This window comes from Mesoplodon densirostris, chromosome 6, assembly GCF_025265405.1.
Source record: "Mesoplodon densirostris isolate mMesDen1 chromosome 6, mMesDen1 primary haplotype, whole genome shotgun sequence".
Classification (NCBI taxonomy): domain Eukaryota; kingdom Metazoa; phylum Chordata; class Mammalia; order Artiodactyla; family Ziphiidae; genus Mesoplodon; species Mesoplodon densirostris.
The window spans coordinates 59264817-59283715 of record NC_082666.1 but is presented as its reverse complement, the minus strand read 5'-3'; the positions used below and the strand labels follow the sequence as shown (position 1 = coordinate 59283715).

The following is an 18899-nucleotide window of genomic DNA, read 5'->3' as shown; positions in this document are numbered from 1 at the left end:
ACACTAGCTATTTGTAGAACTCTTGCCATGGGCTGAGTTGTATCCCCCCCCAAATTCATATGTTGAAGCCCTCCTGCCCAATGTGATGTTATTTGAAGATGGAGCCTTTAGGAGATAATTAGGGTTAGATGAGGTGGTGAGGGTGGGGCCCTTATGATGAGATTAGTGCCCTTCTAACAAGAGACACCAGTGAGCTTGCTCTCCCTCTCTTACTCACATAAAGTAGAGGTCATGTTACCACATAGTGACAAAGAAGCCATCTGCAACCCAAAGGGAAAGTCTTCACTGGGAGCCAACCATGCTGGCATCCTGGTCTCAGACTTTGAATCCAAACCTGTGGAAAAATAAATTTTTATTGTTTAAAACACCCAGGCTGGTATTTTGTTACAGCAACATGAGCAGACTAATACAACTGTGAATGTACATATGTGACACTTTCTCAAGTTATAATAACATAATAATTATAGGTAATATTTATTTGTGATTTACTCTGTAACTAGTCCTAAGTTTAGTTTGTATAACTAGTCTTTCTACAGTGTGTGTGTGTGGGGGGGGAGGGTGTGCATGCACACATGTGGATATAGTGTCATGGTTATAATATTATCCCCATTTTATAGAAAGGGAAATTGAAGTGTAAAGAGGTGGTAAGTTACTTGTACAAGGACATATAATTACTTAAAAAACAGAATCCATGTCCAAACCCAGGAAGTTTCTAACTTCAGAACCTGTTCTATTAACTATTATTATTATTCTATTATGTAACTGGCACAAATTTTCTCTTTAACTCTTCTAAGAAATGTGAAGCACTACATGGAGACCTACACATTACAATTTTCCTTACAGTAAATGCAGATTTCACTAGGAAGTCTGTCAATAACAAGCAAATCTGTCTGTCTGGAGCCAATCCTTGCATTACTGAAGTTACTTCATGCAATTATTCTCATTAACACATCTGAAAACTAGGAATGATGCTGCTTCACTTAAAAAAAAAGTCAGTTGTATAAAATGTTAAATTTTGGAAAGCAGTGCTGGTATGCACATGTCAATCTCCTCAGAGCAGAAACATCTCTGAGTGCAGCTTCTCTCTTCACAAAGCAACAAAAGAGTAGACTCATGAACCCTGGGCAAAACTGTGACTTCAGTGCAATCTATCTTCCTCTGACCCAGATTCTTATTTCTGACCACCTTTTTCTGTTCACTCCCATAAATGCAGTCCCTTTCTCTTTTCAGTCACAGCCCAGGGTCCTTGAACTCAAATATCCCTCTCCCTAAACATATGCACAGTATTAAGTTGGAAAGAATCTGAGAATCTGAGCCTATCTTCATCCTCAGCAAGGCCATCATATACAGACACACAGACCATCCACACTTTAGGACGCACATTTCCGCGTTCACTGAGGACTCATACTGACCATCCTCTCGTTCCTCACAGAGCTCCAGGACCGCACGCTCTGAGGAGGACCGGGACGGCCTGTGGGACGCCTGGGGCCCGTGGAGTGAGTGCTCACGCACCTGCGGTGGAGGGGCCTCCTACTCACTGAGGCGCTGCCTCAGCAGCAAGTAAGTCCTGAACCCACAGCCTGGGGCTTTTGCAAGGCCCTGAGGGAGCAGGTTGGAGGCATACTTTTGGAGAAATGCAGAGCATTTTGTTGCACACAAATCCAGATGAAGGAATGAAAGGAAGGTCCAAAGAATTAAATATGACCATCTCCAACTAAGTATTTAGATACTCTTATATGATAAGCAATGTAGAATTTATTTCTTTCACCAAGCAAATTTTCTTATCTGTTTTCATGTTAGAACTGGAAGGAAAATTTATTATTAGAAATGGATCTAGCATCTATAGCTCCATGATATATTATACTTTTGGTACCATCTTAATTATGGTGACAATAATAACAAAAATATTAACATTAACATTAATAGCATATTATGTTGGATTCCAATGTTACCAAGTAGTTTGCAAATGAAGAATATATTGATTTGGTTTCTTTAGATGTTATAATGGCCAGAAGTTCCCCAAGGTCATTCAGTTTCCTGAATGATGAGTTTTACATATTATGAGATTGGGAAGAATAGAAACTGCCATGGAAATTGGGGCATGAACACTGGGAGAGATGATGAAAGGGGAAGTAAGAGTGGCTAACAGTTCTAAGCTGAAAGGAAGAGGCTGGAGGTATTAGAATGGAAAGTCTTTACTTAGAATAATAGTATTAATTCAAAACTGATTCTTCAACTGTGTGGTCTATGACTAAATTTTTCTCCAAACTATAAAATACAAAGTACTATGGTAATCTTTTTTTAAGGAAAGATTTTATTCAACAGTGGAAAGTGTTATATGTGGCAAGGAAGAGGTTTGATCAAAATTACTATATATTATAAATAAAACATGAAACAGAAGAAGGAAAGATTATGCATCTGCTGATTCTTCTAGACTTTTCATGAACAGCAGAAAGTGGTGAGATACAGCTTCAGGAAAATGTCAACTTATTCTAATAAGAGTGAGAATTTCTTGAAATCAGGGTCCAGGTCTTACTTTTTCCCATATCCCCCAGGTCTGCGCAGGGTCCGAGAGATATTAAGAGCTCAATAGATGTTTCCTCACTGAATCCATTGATAACTAGATATCGTTTTGGTTCCAGAGAGGCCCCAGTGGAAATAACATACCCAGGGGGAAAATGGCCAAAGGGCATATCTTGAAAGATACCAGATCAATTCTGGTATTTAGCCATTCTGGTGTTTGGGTCTACACTGAAGATCAGTCTGTTGGTTGAATCCACTAGCGAGTTTGTCTGTCTTCATTGGAGGCCAGCTTCATATCAAACCAGATCTGTGAACCGATAAGAAAGAATAGACCTTTCATCCTAATGATTCACCTGTTCTCTTAATCATGAATATCAAAAACTTCCTAAATCTGTACTACATGATACTACATGGTGATAGCACTTTGGGGCATAACTTATAATAAACACACATTGGTAAATCCAAAAGGTACAAATTTGGAATGTTCCTATTATGTAGTTTGCCCAAGTAAGCATGCTTGAATATTCTGTAGGGATGAGCCAAAACGTGTGTCTCACAAAGCTGGTAAGAAATGTATGGGAACTTTCACATTGGCTCAGTGATGTGAATGTTACATTGTGAAAACCTTGTACTGAGTGAGAAACAACTTCAGGAATGAATTAAAACCACAAGTGAAAGTCTGTCATCTGGCAAATCATCAAATATTGATGTCCTGTGATATTCAAAACTACCATTTTTTGTCACCTAGTAAATTAAGGCTTCAGTCGTTAGGATTTTATTAAGATACTATGGGAGGTATCAGTGTCATCTACTGGGGTCAGGGCTGTCATCTACTTATAATGAACTGAAAAAGTAGAATGTAAATTCTAAAATTATGAATGTATATATGTCTCTATTTGACTCAAATATTGAAAAAACACATTCAGTAAACTCATACTGGTGTGGATAGGAAGTAAAAAAAGAATGGGGAGAGAAGTGGACCACCTATTCTTTAGGGATTTGAAGAAAAAGAAAAAAATCTTCAAACAGATGGCATTTCCAGATCTGGTAAGAACATAAAGAAATAATAAAAGAAGCGACTGCACAGCTGAATCAAACTATGTGTTGTTTTTCTCAAGAGAACCAGAATCAGTACAGTTCAGCATAAAGTCACTTCACAACACAAGCCCTGTTGAAGAATGATGTCAAAATATATGTCGGGTGCAGATAAATAGTCCTGTCTTAATTTTTTTTAAAGATGTACATTGGCCAAAGTAAGTTACCTAGCTAAGTTCAAAGTCAATGTGCGAGAGCAAAAATGTTACAAGGAAAGCCATGCGATGTAGGGCAGGTAAAGAATTGGGACCATTTTGGCAATCTACCATGGATGGTCTTCTGTGGCAATTCATTTCTAATGGTTAATGGACTTAATGAGTTTTCTCTCATCTCTCCACTCCATATTTAGGCATCCAAATTCAATTTAGTCACCTTATAACTCTTGGGAAAGGTCAGAGGTTATGAATGTATATGTCTTTAGAGGCCCAGCAGGTAACTAGAATGTGCGTTGTAATGTAATGGTCAGCATTCCAATTCAGCCCAAGTAACTCCCATCCACCTGCCGAGTTAACCTGCCAGGCCCATTTTCTAGCCCTGGTGATATGATCTCATAGGTCACATTTAGGTCTGATATCAGATAATAATTATTCTATTCTCAATATGATAGAACTGTAATAGAAGCTAAAATAGTCAGATTTTATGGAATAGATGACAGTGGCTCAACTTCTGGAGTTAAGTATGTTCCCTGATGGATTGGGAGCTTGGAGGAGGCTTGGTTAATTCCCTGAGTATAGAACATCTTCTCTGAGTGATCTTTTGGAAAAAAAAAAATCAGTGGAGACAAAGCACAGTGAAAATATAAACAAGCATTAAATATAAAATCCTTCATTCTCAACTGGCAGTACTTAGTGCTGGGAAAACAGCCCTGACCCAGGGAGATACTGAGCAGAATCCTTTCTTTGGCTTCTCCCCTGTCTTTTTTCTAGGCTCACAGAAAGTAAGCAGTGCTTGATTTTCCCAGTTTCTGATATTGCAACATTGATTATTTTGCTGCAAATTTGATTTGAGCAATAAAGGAAGGCACTGTATAAAATTTTTTCTACAACTTTTGCTAGTTTCTGTAAGATTCCATTAGGTTTCATTGAGTAACTCTAATAATGCAATTGTTGCTAATCACCAAGTGGTATATAATGTCTGCTTTTATTTTTTTTAATTAAAAAACAGACTCTACCTACTTGTACTTTATGATGGTCATTTGTTTTATTACTCATGAATTAAACAATGTACCAACTACCTTGAGAAGCTGCTTCTTCTCTCTCCAGTTTTCCACCTCTCCCACTAAATACTCTGAAATCATACTTTTAGCAAATTCATTTGTCTGGTTGACCTCGTATGGTGTGTTGTTTAGTGGAAATGATCCTTCTGCAACCTAAATGACTTAAGCATATTTTTTTAAAAAATTGATACTAAAGATGTGTCTCTGAGAGCTCTAGGTTTGTCTTCAGCCAGGTCATTTAGCTTTTTGCCTGAAAGGAGTTCCAGATGCGTAAGGTACTTAAGAATAATGTGTCTAACATCACATGTACCCCTATATTAGGTCTGTGCCAAGATCAAGGTCAAAGGTGTAAACTGCAGCTCATTTACTCTGACATAAAAAGAAACGAAATTGAGTTATTTGTAGTGAGGTGGATGGACCTAGAGTCTGTCATACAGAGTGAAGTAAGTCAGAAGGAGAAAAACAAATACCGTATGCTAACACATATATATGGAATCTAAAAAAAAAGAAAATGGTTCTGAAGAACCGAGGGGCAGGACAGGAATAAAGACGCAGACATAGAGAATGGACTTGAGGACACGGGGAGGGGGAATGGTAAGCTGGGACGAAGTGAGAGAGTGGCATGGACATATATACACTACCAAAGGTAAAATAGATAGCTAGTGGGAAGCAGCCGCATAGCACAGGGAGATCAGCTCGGTGCTTTGTGACCACCTAGAGGTGTGGGATAAGGAGGGAGATGTGAGAGGGAGGAGATATGGGGATATATATATATGTATAGCTGATTCACTTTGTTATACAGCAGAAACTAACACACCATTGTAAAGCAATTATACTCCAATAAAGATGTTAAAAAAATAATAATGCTGCACTGAACATGGTGGTGCAGATATCTTTTAGGAAAAAAAAAAAGATAGTAGTGAGTGAGCCAGCTGATACTTTTAAATGTAGTGTCAGCCTTTGCATTGGTGGCTGAAGAAGATTTAAAGGTCTTTTATGACCTTTTTTCACTTTCTGAAATGCCAAGTTAATCTCTGGACTAATTAATACTATGGATTAATAAATTAATGCAATAGGTATTTAATACATTAACAGTATGAATATTTTGTTAAATCCTAACTGATTAAATGAAATACTTGTTGACTTCATAGATATCCAAATAACAAAGAAAAAGAGGCATACCTATAAAGGACGAAAACATTGTAAAAAGTTAATAAATTTTGAATTGAATTCTTGAGTTGAATAAAAATTTATTGAGTTGAACAAAATTATTAGATGAACAAGAGATAAAAATCATCACACTATAGAGGTGCCTAAAAAAATTAAGATTGTGATATTATTCCAAAGGGATGTGGCTGCCAGAATGTAGTCAATATAAGTGCAAAAAAATTAAAATAAATATCCCAAAGAAGATTATCTCACAGGAATGGGGAAGATCATTCAAACTTGTCATTTCATAATAATTGTGCTAAGGGAAAATAAGCTAACTCCTCTGATTTTTTTTAATTGCAAATACAATTTTTCTCCCATAATAATATTGATACTTACATGAATATAAGCTTTAGTTAGCAAATAACTTATGTACTGCATAACAATAAATACTGAAAGAAATATTTTAATTTTAAGATTTGGTGTATAATAATAAATACCAAAAGGAAATTTTTAATGTTAAGATTTGGCTTCTTTTTTTTTTTTTTTTTTTTTTGCTATATGTGGGCCTCTCACCGCTGTGGCCTCTCCCGTTGCGGAGCCCAGGCTCCGGATGCGCAGGCTCAGCGGCCACGGCTCATGGGCCCAGCCGCTTCATGGCATGTGGGATCCTCCCGGACCGGGGCACAAACCCGTGTCCCCTGCATTGGCAGGCAGACTCTCAACCACTGCGCCACCAGGGGAGCCCAAGATTTGGCTTCTTAAACAGATGTTTTTTCTTTTAAAGTCACCTCATCTCTGTCATAACATCCAATTAAGGTTCACAAGACTTAAGAGGTTTTAGGACTTCCAGCACAAGTGAGCCCCAAAGCAAGATTTATCTGTTATTCTTCATCAGATGTTGTGTGTTATCAGCCTTGTTTTCCTTGGAAATGTTTGAGGTTTGTTTAACAGAAAGATATACAATTTCAGAATGAGTCTGACTAGTCATGTCATTTATATGAGGTGATCTTTTCATTGTGTTAGAGGAGAGTTCACATTTTGGGATATATGTTTAAGAGTTTGCAGTTGCCTTCCTTTAACTTTTTGGGTCAAAGCCTATTCTAAATGTATTACCAGGACTTCTAATATTCCAGGTCATACATCTTAGAGGGATGTTTTGTTCCAAGATCTGATGTCCTTTCAGGAGGAAAAAACACTAAGACCAATGACTGAATGTTTGGGACCAATTTATGGCCTGGTTTGTCCCATAAACCTGTTTGTTGAAATAAAAGATGGTGGAAATGTGTTTAGTGTCCATAACCTTTACTAGCCATATTGGGAATCTGTAACTCTTGGCTGTCTTTTTCTGTTTATTTAAAAATTCCTTATTTGGTTTGTTTAATAGCTTTTCTGAAGTTTTTTTATTTCTACTCAGTTTTCTTTTTTTTAAACTACTTTATTGAGGTATCTTTGACATGTAAAATAATATATATTTAAGGTGTACAACTTGATGTTTTGATAAATGTATACATTGTGAAAAGATCACCACAATAAAGCTAAGTAACATATCTGTCCCATCTCCGTAGTTAGTGTGTGTGTGTGTGTGTGTGTGTGTGTGTGTGTGTGTGTGTTGAGAAGATTTAAGATCTATGTTCTTAGCAAATTTCAAGTATGCAATACAGCATTGTTAACTGTCATTACCATGCTGTACTTTAGGAGTTCTTCAGAACTCATTCATCTTGCATAACTGAAACATTGTCCCCTTTTGCCAACATCTCCTCATTTCCGCCCCCTCCTCTGCACCTGGCAACCACTATTCTGCTCTCTGCTTCTATGAGTTTTACTATTTTAGATCCCACATGTAAGCAAGATCATTCAGTATTTGTCTCTCTGTGTCTGGCTTATTTCACTCAGCATGATGTCCTTCAGGTTCATCTATGTTGTCACAAATGGCAGGATTCCCATTTTGTTAAGACTAAATAATACCCCATTGTATGTACATACCACATTTTCTTTATCCATTCATTCATCAAGGGACCTTTAAGTTGTTTCCATATCTTGGCTATGTTATGAATGATGCTACAATGAACACAGGTATATACCTATTCGAGATCTAGATTTCATTTCCTTTGGGTGTATACCCAGTAGTGAAATTGCCGTGTCATATACTAGTTATTTTTAATTTTTTGAGGAATCCCCATACTGCTTTTCATAATGCCTTTACAAATTTACATTTCTATCACCAGTGCATAAGTCTCCCTCTTCTCTACACACTCTCCCACTTATCTTTTTGATGATAACCATTCTAACAGATGTGAGTAATATCTCCTTGTGGTTTTGATTTGCATTTCCCTTATGGTAGTGATGGTGAACATCTTTTCACGTATCTTTTGGCCACTTGTATGTCTTTTTTTGAGAAATGTCTATCCAGGTCCTCTGGCCATTTTTTAAATTGGGTTATTTAGGATTTTTTTTTACTCTTGAGTTATATGAGTTTTTAAAAAATATATTTTGGATATTAACCCCTTGTCAGACATATGGTTTGCAAATATTTTCTTCCACTAGGTAGCTTGGCTTTTCACTCTGTTGATTGTTTCCTTTGCTGTACAGAAGCTTTTTAGCTTGATGCAACTTCACTTGTCAAATTTTGTCTTAGTTGCCTGTGCTTTTGCTGTCATGACCAAAGAATTGTTGCTAAGACCAGTGTCAAGGCGCTTTTTTCCTGTGTTTTCTTCTAGTAGTTTTACAGTTTAAAGACTTATATTTAAGTCTTTCATCTATTTTGAGTTAATTTTTGGTACTTAGTGTGAGATAAGGGTACAGTTTAATTCTTCTGTATGTGGCTATCCAGTTTTCCTAATACCATTTATTGAAGAGACTATCTTTTCCCCATTGTGTGTTCTTGGCACCTTGTCAAAGATTAGCTGACTGTATAAGCACAGGTATATTTCCAGGCTCTTCATTCTGTTCCATTGGTCTATATACCTGTTTCTGTCCCAGTAACAAAGTGTATTGATTACTATAACTTTGTAATATAGTTTGAAATCAGGAAATGTGATGCCTCCAGCTTTGTTTTTCTTGTTCAGGTTCTGAGTTTGAAAGTATTCCCTCTTCTGTTTTTTGGAAGAGTTTAAGAAAGATTGACATTAATTATTTTTAAAATATTTGGTAGAATTCACCTGTGAAGCCATCTGGTCCTGGGCTTTTCTTTGTCGGGAGGTTTTAGATTACCACTTCAATATTTTTGTTTGTTATTGGCCTGAACTAGAAAAAGGAGAACAAACCAAGCCCACAGTTAGCAGAGGAAAGAAATAATAAGAACTAGGGCAAAAATAAATCAAATAGTGAATAGAAAAGCAATCAAAAAGATCAACTAAACTGAGAGTTTGTTTTTTGAAAAGATGAAATTGACAAAACCTTAGCCAGACTGAGGGGAAAAAAAGGGAGAAGATGCAAATAAATAAAATCAGAAATGAAAGAGCAGATATTACAATGGATGCTTCAGAAATTAAAAGGGTGATAGAGACTATTATGAACCATTATATGCCAAAATATAGGATAACTTAGAAAAAATGAATAAATTCTCAGAAACATATGATATTTAAGACTGAATCTCAGTTTTCATGCATTCATTTAATAAATATTTATTGAACATCTACTATGTATTAGGCAAATTTCTAGGTGTAACTAAGGATATAAGGCCCAAGGGACAAGAATTTGCTGTTGGGAATTTATCATATTATTAAGTTTCTACCGATTATATTGAGTTTCTACTGATTATAGTTGCAAGATATTTTAAGAACTAAGAGAATTTCCCCCAGTTCTGTAAATAGGTAATACATCTGTAGTGCTGGTTCTTAACCCTGGCTGTACTTTAGAGTCACCTGGAAAGCTTTATAAAAAATACAAATATCTGGGCTCCACTGAAGACCAATTAAATTAGGATCTCTGGGGTTGGAGCCCTGCCATCAATAATTTTGTAAAAGCTCTCCAAGTGACTTTACTATGTATCCAGTGTTAGAATTGCTGCTCTATTGGAGGGCATGATAGTGAAGTGATGAGGTTTGTCTCCAGCTTTCTGAGAATTTAGAGGTTGGGGTTATGAAGAAAAGAAGATATTTTCTGATAAAGAGATTTATGTTTAACTTCCTCATTCAGGTTTTTATAGAATGACTTAATCTGCAGTGTGGGAGGAAAAGTCATGGACACCAGCATGTCAGGACAATAAAAGTAGTGATTTCCTCTGTACTCCTGTGAGCCACAGCAATAACCTTTCTGTGTAGTTCTCCAGTTGTCTAGTATTACTAAAGATCAACCTTGCCCAAAGTGGCAAATAGACTTAGTGATTTCTGAAATTTTCTTCCATTCCATTATTAAGCTTATAGATATGACCCTTTAAGCCTCCAGGTTGTTAGTGACTAACTAAGTTAATTCCCAGTGACTGGGGTAGTTTATGCAAATTCTCTGAGATCAACTTCCCCTCAATTTCATTAAATTCCTTAACCATAGAGTTTAACTTTCCACCTTCAATTCAACATCTGTCATTATCCCTGTCCCCCTAAAAAAAGAAAGACTTCCTTGAATTTTATTTCATCTGTTTGATCCCAGTTTGTATCAATACAATAGAAGAGAGGAGTTTATCTAACTCTGTTTTGCTTAGTTTCAACCACTGAGGATGGGGGGTGCGGGATAAAGGGACGAAAGGGTGTGTGCCTTCGTGTGTGCATGCGTGTGTGTTTGTGAGAGCGAGAGAGAGAGAAATTGAAATAAAAGAACACAAGATATTAAGAGAAAAAAAGAGATACCAGAATAACATACATTGGGGAATGGATACTTTACCTAGAGACAGAAAAAAATAAGTACAGAACACTAAGTAACATCATATTTTTGTGTGATCATCAGCTGAAGCCCATAACTACACATGCCAAGCTCAAATAGCTTCAGGGCCAAGCTCTACCTTGGCTTTGGGGTAGGACTCATTAGTCAAGATAGAGATCCTTTCCTATGGGAAACAGTCACCTATTTGGGAACCTGACTCTTAAGAAAAACCGTGTGTTTCATTGCCTCTGATAGAAACTTTATCCTATTTTGTGGATTATCCCTTTTATTTTTTTTTTATCAAAGTACTAATTTTGAATATTGACCCCACTCTTTTCTAGCTGTGTGACGTAGGATTAGGTTCTCAGTTTCTCTAGGATTTAGGTGGCTTATCTACGATGTCAAGTGGACAGTGCCTGGAACAGAATAGGTGTTCAATAAATGTTTATATTGAAAGAAAGTCTAAGGCGCCCTTCAACTCCAAATCGAATGTGTGACCCATTTTGCTGTTAGAGAGGAAGAGGAGTCTAAAACTGCTCTGAATATGAATGGTTTTAAAGAAAAATGTTGTGATTCTCCAGGCCCTCACTTTGCAGTGGACATCTGGGTGATACGGACAGATCGAAGAACTTTTGTCTCTAGCCAAAATAATTTATAAAGTCCCAGTTTCAGGGCTGTATGGGGTGAGGTTGTGAGAGTCCTAGGGTTTCATAATACACATTTTCCTCATGGGGAAGATGGAAAAGTTGGACTTGATGTTGCTAAAACACATTTGTTTTTATTCTCATTCTTTGCCTCTTTTGGCTACCGAGCAAATGTAAGATCATTTGCAAATCTTATGGCATGTGTGTATGTGTTATAAAGTACATGTCCCGAGCAAACGTAAGATCATTTGCAAATCTTATGGCATGTGTGTATGTGTTATAAAGTACATGTCCTTCCTGCTGATGGATCTCTAGCCAAAGGCAGCAATCCCCAGGGCCCCCACCCCTCGCCTTCTTTCAGAGGGAACAAATGCATTGCAGTGACAAATACAACTTTGAGTAGATATGTGAAAATAAACATGTCCGTAGAAAAGAGCCAAAGTTTCTTTCCTTTGGTAGCTATTTAGTTTCATTTTAAACTTTTCATCTTTGGTTTATTGTAGAAAGATTTTAGTTGGGTTTCAGGTTCAAAAATTAGAGCAAATATGAGGCCAAAAATTCTTTGTGACCTGAAATTATCCTTATAGCATTTCCTTCTGCTCTTCCTTCCTTCCTTCCCTCCCTCCTTCCTTCCTTCCTTCCTTCCTTGCATTTCTCAATAAATGCTTGTGGAATGCTAACAGTAAACCATGCTTCGCTGGGCACTGGAGCTCAGAGATCACACAGAGGGCCTGCAAAGGAGAGAAGCAAGTAACCAAAAATACATTTTCTAAAAGTGAAAAGTATCCTGGGTGGCTGCAGGCCTGTGTCCTGATCCTTTCACCTGATGGCCACACTGCTGGCTCTGTGCCTTTCTCCTGATGAGCCCCCTTCCTACCACGCCTCGCACTGCCCATGCCCACAAACCCTCAGTGTCATTTAAAGTAACCTCCAGCAGTGGCCCCTGGTCTCACTATATTTCTAAGGCGCTATGTTTGCACCACTTTTAATCACTTTTACCTAGCCTGGCTTGTGTTATAGTTATTTATAAGACCCTGTCCCCCACTAGACTGTCAGCACGATGGGCACAGGTTTTATCTTGCTTTTCTTTATGTCTTCCTGTTTTGCATAGCAGGTACTCAGTCAATGCTGGGTGAATTGACCGAATGGACTATGGGGACCAGTAACCTACTGCCGTACTTTAGGAAAGCAGGAGCAGGGAAGGAAGCTTGTGTTTTGAATTCTCCTTTCTCCCATCACCCTCTTGGGACTTGTATGGCCCATACAGGACACCCCTCCTAAGATATCACCTTTGTAAGTTACTTCTGTCTCTCATCAGTCGGTCCCTTTGTCTAATACCTCCATATTGAGTATCCAGACCATGCCCATTAGCTGTTGATGCTACATTATACTGGTATGTGTTCTATTTGGACCTGTGGATTTTTTTTACAACTAAATTATAGCTTTGAGAAGGGTCAGGGGAGTCCTCATTTTTGTACCTTTCACAATGCCTTGGCTTAGTACTGGTTCCAATTGGATGCTCAATAAATGTGTGAAGTGACTGTAAATCAGAAAACATTCCACCAGAATTTGTGAACCAGAACGTCCTGCCCAGGGGCTCATCTTCACTTTGAGATTGCGTGTTGTATGTTGTCTCATTAGATTATCTGAGCAGTCTGCTCGGGGCAGTTTCTGGTTTTATTAGAAGCTGGTCATGATCACTGTGGTTTCCAGTGTTGTTGTTCTTGCTTTCTTCTCTTTTTATTACATGATCACCCTCCTCATTTTCATAACCCTAGCCGATATTTGTGAGAACTCAATGCTTTGTTGTAGCATGTCTGTCTTTGAAGAACAGGCAGAGATATGTAAAATCATACTTGTTTGGGAAAAGAAATTGGCACTGGTTTTTCTAGTTGTAATTTAGAACATACCAGACACTCATAATAGCAAATAAACCAATTTGAAACTCACAGGCCAAACTCCAAAATTCAGTCTGTAGTATCCTCATGTGTATCTATATTATAATTGAACAGCTCTGCAGCCTCTAAGCTGCCTCTCAGGAATCTGTAAAAGTACAGTTCCTTATGGTCAAGAGAAGATCAAACAACAGAGAAGATGTCATCTTAGAATGTTTTTCCTAAACCTATGTGGTTTCCATTTATACTGAATTTGGTCTACATTAAGTTTTAGTAACTCTCTCTGTATACAACATTCAGAATGTTTTTATAATGAGAAATTAGTATAGAGCAGAAGTGTTGAATTGTAAAACTAATGTTACAAAAATATGTTACCTATGCCAAAGAAACACTTTCATGTCGAGGACTCAATTTATGGCACCGTTTTTCAGTGTGGGATTCCGTTACCCCTTCTTCTTTTTAAAATTGCTTTTAAAATTCAGCTTTCAGGCCAACTCTTCTTTTGGGTCCTTAGGCCACATTAGAGCCCCTAGCAGATCAGGAAGAACTGGTGTGACACCAGGGTCTGATCTGTTCCCCGCCAGCTCACCTACTGATGGGTGACGCCTGGCCACATGCCTCCTTGTTGTTTGCTGTATTATTACAACAGAAAGCATTTTCAAAAGCTATATTTATCAAGTTGTCATAATAGTTTGGCTTGCATATCTATCTAGCCAGAAAAAAAAATAATAAATCTCTCCCTTAGCACTAACCTGTTTGAGCCATGTGATACATCACATGAAGAGGCAGTGCAAAACAAATAGGCATCCTATATGACATTCAGGGACCTTTCAACTAAATGCTTAAGAAGGGAGATATTTTTTATCCTTGCATTTGTAAGTCCCATAGCACCAAAGACGTCTGTCTCCTTGTTTCAAAGGTACTTTGCCACTGGAGGTCGTATGTGTGTTGGGGATACATTACTCCCAGAATTTTGGCGGCTTTGTCTAATGAAGGAGCTTTAACCTTAAATGGAAAAAAACTGAAGTTTACCAGGAAAAAGGTCCAAGACACCTTTAACATTTAAGATCAGTTTTTCATAGGCAAGTGATACCAGATTAAATATTATTTGTTATGTAGACTCTTGTAAGTAAATTTCTTATTTGACATAGGTGGTTGTCTGGGAGCACGTGACTATTCACGGGGGATCGGTGTGGGTAGAATGGGATTCATGTTCAGAGTCAATATACATTCATTAAATGTTTGTTAAGAATACTTCAAATCTATTAATGTTAATAAATAACTAAGGATGCATACTAGGACATCTCCAATTATTCAGAGATATATAATGAATATACAATATAAGCATAGTCATGTGTAGATACTTTTTTATTGAGATATAATTGACCATGTAACATTGTGTAAGTGTAAGGCATGTGAGTTGATTTGATCCATGTATTATATTGCAATATGATTATCACTTTAGCATTAGCTAATGCTACTATCATGTCACATAATTATTCTTTCTTTTTTTGTAGTGGGAACAATTGAGATCTAGTCTCTCAGCAACTTTCAAGTTTACAATATAGTCTTGTTGTCTATAATCACTAGGCTGTGCATTAAATCTCCAAGACTTATTTATCTACTAGTTGCAAGTTCATACCCTTAAAGGACATCTCCCCAATTCCCATGCCTCCGAGGCCCTGTTAATCACCATTCTACTCTCTGTTTTTACGTAGTTACTTTTTGAAGAAGGGACAGTGCTGAATCGACTCATCCTGTTGGGACCAAGTGCCACACAAAGTTTCCACATGAAAAAGGCTCATTTTGACTCTCATGAAAGACATTCTAAATTAGAATTAAATAATTATTTTAAACATGGAATAAAATGTAGAGCATTAAAGAATGACTTTTTTAAGCACAAGAGTGACACAGAGAGAGTTCAGGGGAAAATGAGAACTCGGGACTTAGGAGATGCACTGGGATGGCATATCTTCTAACTCCTTTTCTCCCCGTGCAAAGCAAGACCACCACTAACCATCTGTGGTGCTCCAGAACGGACTCCAGTTCTAGCCCCTAGGTTTTCAGCATCCAGTTTGACGCACAGATTAGGGTAGTGAGCATCTGAGGATAGCTTTACACACCATGTCTGCAGGTTCATATAGCTTCCTTTTTAATGACCAAGTTCATTGGTATCAAGTTTTGTTTCCCAAAAGAAACTGTTACGATAATATGTCGTGGCACATGAAAAGCAGCCCAGCAGTGCATTTGCACTTCGTTCTCTTGGGTGTTCTCAGAATTTGTTATTCCTCTTGAGGTCTTTGTAAAAAGCCCTAGAAATGGTGAAGTATTTTAACCGGCTCCTTAAGGACACCCTCCTGCACTATGGCTCCCGTGAGTACTGAAAGGCTCTCTTGAAGTGAAGGAGGAAAACAGTGTTCCAGTACTCCGTGAAGTCCCAGCTGAGGCTCTCAATTTGCTGGTCTTGTCCAATTCATGATCATTTTGGGACCCATGGTCTAAAGGACCCAGAGTCCTTCTGATGTGAATTGCTGACATGGTTTTATGTCTGTTCTCTTGTAAAGAGCTCAGAGTGTCCTTTTGGATGACCAAAAAAAGAGAGAGAGATAAGCAGATGGACTGTCTTACTTCAAAATTCTTTGCCCATGAGTCTGTATTTGAAAGGCAGGAGGTACACAAAGAAATACAGTAACCTGTTCTTACTTAGCAGCACTCTTTGGTTTTTGAAAATCAAAGGCAAAGCTTCATGAGCCTAACACAAGTGCAATTGTCCTTAAGAACTCTGGCATTTAATATACACATTTATCAGATTTTCTTGTAACGGTTCACTGACACCAAGGATGAGTCTGGTTGTGTCACCAGAAGGATCTGTTTGCTTAGAGAGGAGATGTGAAGAATTTTTAATTTAAATTGATGTATTTACCAGATCCTTTTTTAATCTTAATGAGAGATGAGTCGAATATACATTCCTCTTTTAAAGATTTATGTAAGCAGCGGTGGGGGGTGGGGAAGCCAACAAATAGCTAAAGCCTAGAAAGAGAGCTTTTAATTTTCCATGGCAATTCATCTCTTCTAAGGTTGTTAAATTATGGTAATAGAAACTAAGATAACATCAGAATGTTAAGTATTGGAAGAGTTTGGATGGTTTGTTATGTGTGAATTGGAGACCAATAAAGTATGCTTCAAGCCTATACTAATCTCATTATTATAAGTGAATTAAAATAATTCACAAATGATAGCTTGATGTTTAGGTGATTTCCTTTTTTGAGAAAAGGAACTAAGTCAAAATTAATAAATGACTGGTTAGGAGTAAAGAGCTGATATAAATAAGAAAATTTCTGTACAAATTTGGTTTGAAATATATTTTTATTTATATTTTGTTCTTTTATACTTGAATCAGTTTCTGATTTATTAATTGGTACAATATTTAACTCACTAAATATAGTCCTGTAACTGTTTCATAGTTTTCACTGAGCAGATGCACTTACTTAAATCCTTTGTTATTGGTGGCCTATAACTTTCCTCAGAAACCATTTTGGACTGAAATTTCTAATGTTTGTTTTCATTTCCAGAGGTGAATTTTATTTTGTTAAAATGTGAAGAAAATCTTTCAGCTGTTTTGTGTTAACTGTTTTTTTTAAGAATTTTTTTAAAAAACAAGAAAATATTTTTTACTGCATAATTCTCAGATGAGGGTTTTATGCCTAGATAAATGCCTTCAATGAAGAAATTCATGCTTGGCAAGAATTAAAATCCTTGCGGTAGAATAGTCACTTTGTTACTTCAGTAAAATTTACATTCCGCTTTAACAAACTTGAACTTACAAAAAATACAAACTTTTCTGCACTGAAGTTCTTTCACATTACATTTTACTGACGAGTGTGGTTCTCTTGAAGCTGTTCCCAATGTATGCTGTGTATCTAGACGTCATTTACTTACTGGCTTTACCAGAATTTAGAAGCAGGTTATGTACTGATGTGGAAAATAAGGTGCAGTTAACCCCCAGGCTCAGCCTCCAAGGTTTAATCTAGTGTTAGGATTTTCCACGTCTTGAGTACATCTTGCTCCTTTTGTATTATTATCGTTGTTGTATATGCTTTAGAGTTAGACACACCTGGGTTCCAATCCCTGGTTCTCTCTTTCCTGAGTAGGTATATGGCTTTCAGCCTCCTAGTCTTTCTCAGCCTCAGTTTTCTTACCTATTAAGTGGGAATAATAAAGCCTTCCAGTTGTTGGAAAATTAGAGATAATGTGCACAGAATACCTAATACTGGACCAGATACCTATAGAAGACACTCAATATATAGTAAGACATTAGTATTAATATTATTGTCCACAATTTGATAGTGTCTTTTAATAACAAGGACTTTTCCAAACTCAAACATTACCACTTTACTATCATATTTCACTCAAACTAAATAAGCTCTCACTCAAAAAGTAATACAATACAGTGAAGGGAAGACTTAACTCAGGGGCAGAATTAAATTATTTGCAAATCACTATTAGGTGTTAGACAATTACAGGATGTACTTTGGAAATGGTGGCAAGTGTTTTTTTCTTTGCTATGTTTTGTGTTTGTTTTCTTAATAGTTTTATTTCTGCAGGAACCACTGATCAAAAAGTAGCTAAAGTCCAACTGAGATTGAAAGTAACATTTCTTTATATAGAATATGATACATTTATCTAAAATGAGGATGATTTTGTAGTTTTGGAAAGTGCCAGTATTTGAAGGACAGCAAATCAGTGTGGGAACAGCGAATTGAAAGGGTGTACCTGTCTGCCTTATGATTACCCTTATAAACTTGGATTCTTTGGGATTGGGAGACTGGTGAGTGGGATAGAAATTTTTTTGAAGACATCAAATTGTAGACGGCAGGAACGAAGAGTCACATTTCCTGGGAATCAGAGAGTCTTCTTAAGACTTATCTCGAATGAGTGGTAACAGACAGACTCGGGATGACGGTACTCCCCCAGAAGTCCACCTCAGCTTTTATTTTGTGGGTGGTGGTGGTGGTGAGTATAGCTGCTTTACAATGTTGTGTTAGTTCCTGTTGTACAACGAAGTGAATCAGCTATATGTATACGTATATCCCCTCCCTCTTGGACCTCCCTCCCATCCCCTCCCCCATCCCACCCATCTAGGTCATCACAGAGCACCGAGCTGAGCTCTGTGTGCTATACAGCAGGTTCCCACTAGCTATCTGTTTTACACGTCGTAGTGTATTTATGTCAGTCCTAACCTCCCAATTCATCCCACCCTCCCCTTCCACCGCTGTGTCCACACGTCCGTTCTCTATATCTGTGTCTCTATTACTGCCCTGAAAATAGGTTCATCTGTACCACTTTTTTAGATTCCACATATATGGGTTATTATATGATATTTGTTCTTCTCATTCTGACACACTTCACTCTGTATGACAGGCTCTAGGTCCATCCACATCTCTACAAATGACCCAATTTTGTTCTTTTTTGTGGCTAATATTCCATTCTATATATGTACCATATCTTCTTTATCCATTCCTCTGTCGATGGACATTTAGGTTGTTTCAATTGCCTGGCTATTGTAAATAGTGCTGC

General features: G+C 37.4%; 1 protein-coding gene across 3 annotated transcripts in view; it reads left to right on the top strand.

Annotated features, from left to right (window-relative positions):
• ADAMTSL1 (ADAMTS like 1) overlaps nucleotides 1-18899 on the top strand; it is a 475434-nt gene that overhangs the window by 33901 nt on the left and 422634 nt on the right. For all 3 annotated transcript variants that reach the window (XM_060102066.1, XM_060102065.1, XM_060102068.1), the window contains exon 2: nucleotides 1433-1560. In XM_060102066.1, coding sequence (XP_059958049.1) covers nucleotides 1433-1560 — 128 coding nt within the window. The remainder of the gene's footprint in view (nucleotides 1-1432; nucleotides 1561-18899) is intronic.